Source organism: Lipotes vexillifer, unplaced genomic scaffold (genome assembly GCF_000442215.2).
Source record: "Lipotes vexillifer unplaced genomic scaffold, Lipotes_vexillifer_v1.1 scaffold560, whole genome shotgun sequence".
NCBI lineage: Eukaryota > Metazoa > Chordata > Mammalia > Artiodactyla > Lipotidae > Lipotes > Lipotes vexillifer.
In genome coordinates, this window is record NW_006792210.1 from 543,969 (window position 1) to 547,172 (window position 3,204).

A 3,204-nucleotide genomic window follows, 5' to 3' on the forward strand; every position below is an offset into this window, starting at 1 on the left:
AAAAAAAAAAAAAAAAAAAGTGTCATTCCTTCTGTTTGAAAAATGGCAGTGCCTGCAAAGGCTCCTTCCCGTTTGTGGGGGGACACTGCCCAGTTCATCCTCACTGGGCAGGAGTTATTTAGTGGAGTGTTGGAGCTACCTTACACTGGCTTGGGAGGCTGCGCACGTCTCTCCCTAAATGTCATGTTAGTAGCTTGAAATTGACCATGATGGGAGGATTTACACCACAGAAGTAGGCAAATATTACAAATAAGGGCATTTTCCCCCAGAGATCCAGTTGGTAAATACATCCCGGCAAAAAACTGATTATAGTAATTAGTATAGTATAGTAATTTTACAGGATTTTACATAAAAATCTCACTATTTCATGGAGTTTAGAAATCCTTTGGGGATGGGAAGATTAAGAAAGAAGGCCGGAGAGCAAAATATAGATTACTTTAGAGCCAGCCTACTCCATCCTGTATACTTTTCAGCACTTTCACGTTGAATCTTCACAGTGGTTCTATGAGGTCAAATATCATTTTAAATAATTTATTACCATAGAAACTAGTTTAATTTTGTCCTTAAAAAATTGAAGAAGGAAGCTTGGGAAAACATGTTTCCTATTGTAGCTTTGCTCTTTATTCTGTCTATCTCAAGGTAGAATTGCCAGGTTTATCCTAACCACGACCCTATATCTATATAGGTACATCCTAGTAGATGAGAAATTCCTCAAATCATTCAAAACTGAAGTTACTTAAGCAATGATTACCAAGCACACAGGCCTACCATCTTCTTGTATTGCCCCAACCCGTGCTGGCTTCTGCTTCTAATCATGTATATTTTAGAGTTCACTATTGAGTTATAGATATGGGGTTCTTCCCCTTATCGCTAGATAGATAGAGCAGATGGATAGAATTGATAGATCAATTCTACAGGTAGAATTGAATCTGGTCTTAATAGACAATTATTGATTCCCTAATTTTAGCTCACATTTGTTAGCATTTACTACATGCCAGATCTTATGCCAAGCTCTTTACCACATTATTTATAATTTATGTCAACCCCAATAAGGGCCAGTGTATAAATTATAGGATGCTTAAGGATGGCTCTGCTCAGTGATCTCAATTTAAGGGAAGTGACAAGCTGTGTTGGTACTCTGCACCCCTCAATGGACTCAGTTGTCTCCCGAGAGTCACAGCGTGCTTTGCGCTGTGCTAATTGCTAAAGAGGATGCTAAAGAGGCCCCGCCTACAGCCTAGATGTGGGGGACAGTAGCTAAGACGTAGAACCGTATCTTATTCCTTTCTCACTGATACCCAAAACATAGTAAGTGCTTGACCTTAATAAACGTTCATTGAATAGATGAATGAATGAATGAATGCGCAGACTAGAGAACATTCAGATGCAAAACTTGTGGTGCCGACAGTCAAGTTTTAGGTGTACAGAGAGGAGCATGAATTGTAGTGATGGTGGGAAACTGGACTTAAGGCAGGCCTTGAAGTTTAGAAACCTTTCGAGTAGGCAGGCCTAGGGTTAATCAGTACACAAACTGGCCATAGCATTCAGCGCTAGAAGGAGCCCTGCTTCAGCATTTCCCAAAGTGTGTTTTGCCAGACATCCTGCATACATGCATTGGAGAGACAACACCGTTACGCCGTTTCTTGGCGCTTCGCCATACACACAGGCATGCTGAAGTTTCAGAAGAGCCTTGTTGCAAAGCACACCCTTAAACTCTGTTTAATCAGCATTTCCCAGATTGACGAGACTGCAGACCCCCTTTTCATGCAACAGACCTATGAGTATCCCTCTGAACATACCCTGGGAGATGCTGATTAGCGTGATCCCCTCGTTTTCCAGCTGAGCCCCAGAGAGGTTGAGTGACTTACCCGAGGTCACAGAGCTAATCGATAGCAGAGCCAAGCCCAGGATTCCAGAGTTTTCTGACTCTTGGGTGGTGCGTTCCATCGCACCACTAAGTCTTTCTAATGGCAGCCTTGTCGGCAATTCCCTTGGCTGGGCCCTTCACTGCCACTGCAGCATTGCTGTGCTGACAAGAGGCCTTCCAGAGACCAGGCTGTTGGGAATTGGAATGAGACACCTGAGTTGGTAAATTATTGCATGCGAAGCAGTAAGAGTTGGTTCCTTGCCTCAGGGGAGTGCAAACTCCCCTGCCTTTTCTCCTCTTCTACTGAGCCCCGATAAAGATATATGTGCTTACTAGGAAGCTCAAGAAAGCCCAAACAAAGCCTGAGGAGCATTTAAAGCTCACATTCCTCACTGCTGCCCCGGTTTTTATTATGATGATAGAGCAAACTTTCAATTATCTGCATATGCAGAGGGCATCAGCACTGTAGATAATCTGAACCAATCAGTAATAATTGAAGAACATACACGATGCACATAATACACACACACACACACACACACACACACACACACACACACACACACACACACACACTCACACACATCCTCCCTTGCAAAACTCTTTGGTAGGTGATTTTGTCATGTCCTTTGCACAGGGAGCTTCTTTGACCAGCAGCCCTTTCTTCCCCATTCCCAGCCCTCTCCCTTGCTCATAAATCCCCTCCTTGAGGACGTCTTCCCTGACTGCACCAACCCCACTGCACTCACTCCTTGGGTCTGCATCCTTTCAGCGCACAGGTTGGGCAGTACCAACTCCCACAGGGATTTCCAAGGGTCCTGAAGAGTTTGTCACATGTGGAAGCTTCGCTCCCCAACTGGATCACCATGACTCCAGCGACCGGGGTACCAAGTGCTTGTGTTGGCTCAAGAATTGCTGCATATGAATGAACTTCTTAGGGCCAGGAAACAGGTGTGTGTTAATAGTTGAAATTGAGTGGCAAGTGAACGCAGGGTGAGTTGAGCCAGAATAGAGGCTGCCCAGAGGCCACAAGCTGGGATCTGAGCTGCTGCTTTCACCAGAAACTCAGCTACTTTGTTAGTGAGTTACTAAGAAGAGAACAAACCGGATGAATGGTGCTGTGGGCACTGGGGATGGGGGCCGAGACCTGGAGGGCCTCTGGGATCATACTCCTCATTCCTGCAACGAAGGCCGTTTCCTCTCCTGTCTTCCCTTCCACCATCACACTCTGCCTCACTTTCAATTCTAACTTCCAGGAAAGGAGAAAACCAGATTTAAAGGCTTCAAGAGACTTTTTGGGAAGAAGAAGAAAAAAGAGCCTGAAGATGCCCAGGGAA

At 44.8% G+C, this 3,204-nt stretch overlaps 1 protein-coding gene across 1 annotated transcript in view; it reads left to right on the plus strand.

The window, feature by feature from the left end:
- The window catches only part of KIAA1210 (KIAA1210 ortholog), a 34,626-nt gene that overhangs the window by 3,349 nt on the left and 28,073 nt on the right, over positions 1-3,204 (plus strand). The window contains exon 2 of the mRNA XM_007465467.1: positions 3,124-3,194. Within this exon, the coding sequence (XP_007465529.1) occupies positions 3,124-3,194 (71 nt within the window). The remainder of the gene's footprint in view (positions 1-3,123; positions 3,195-3,204) is intronic.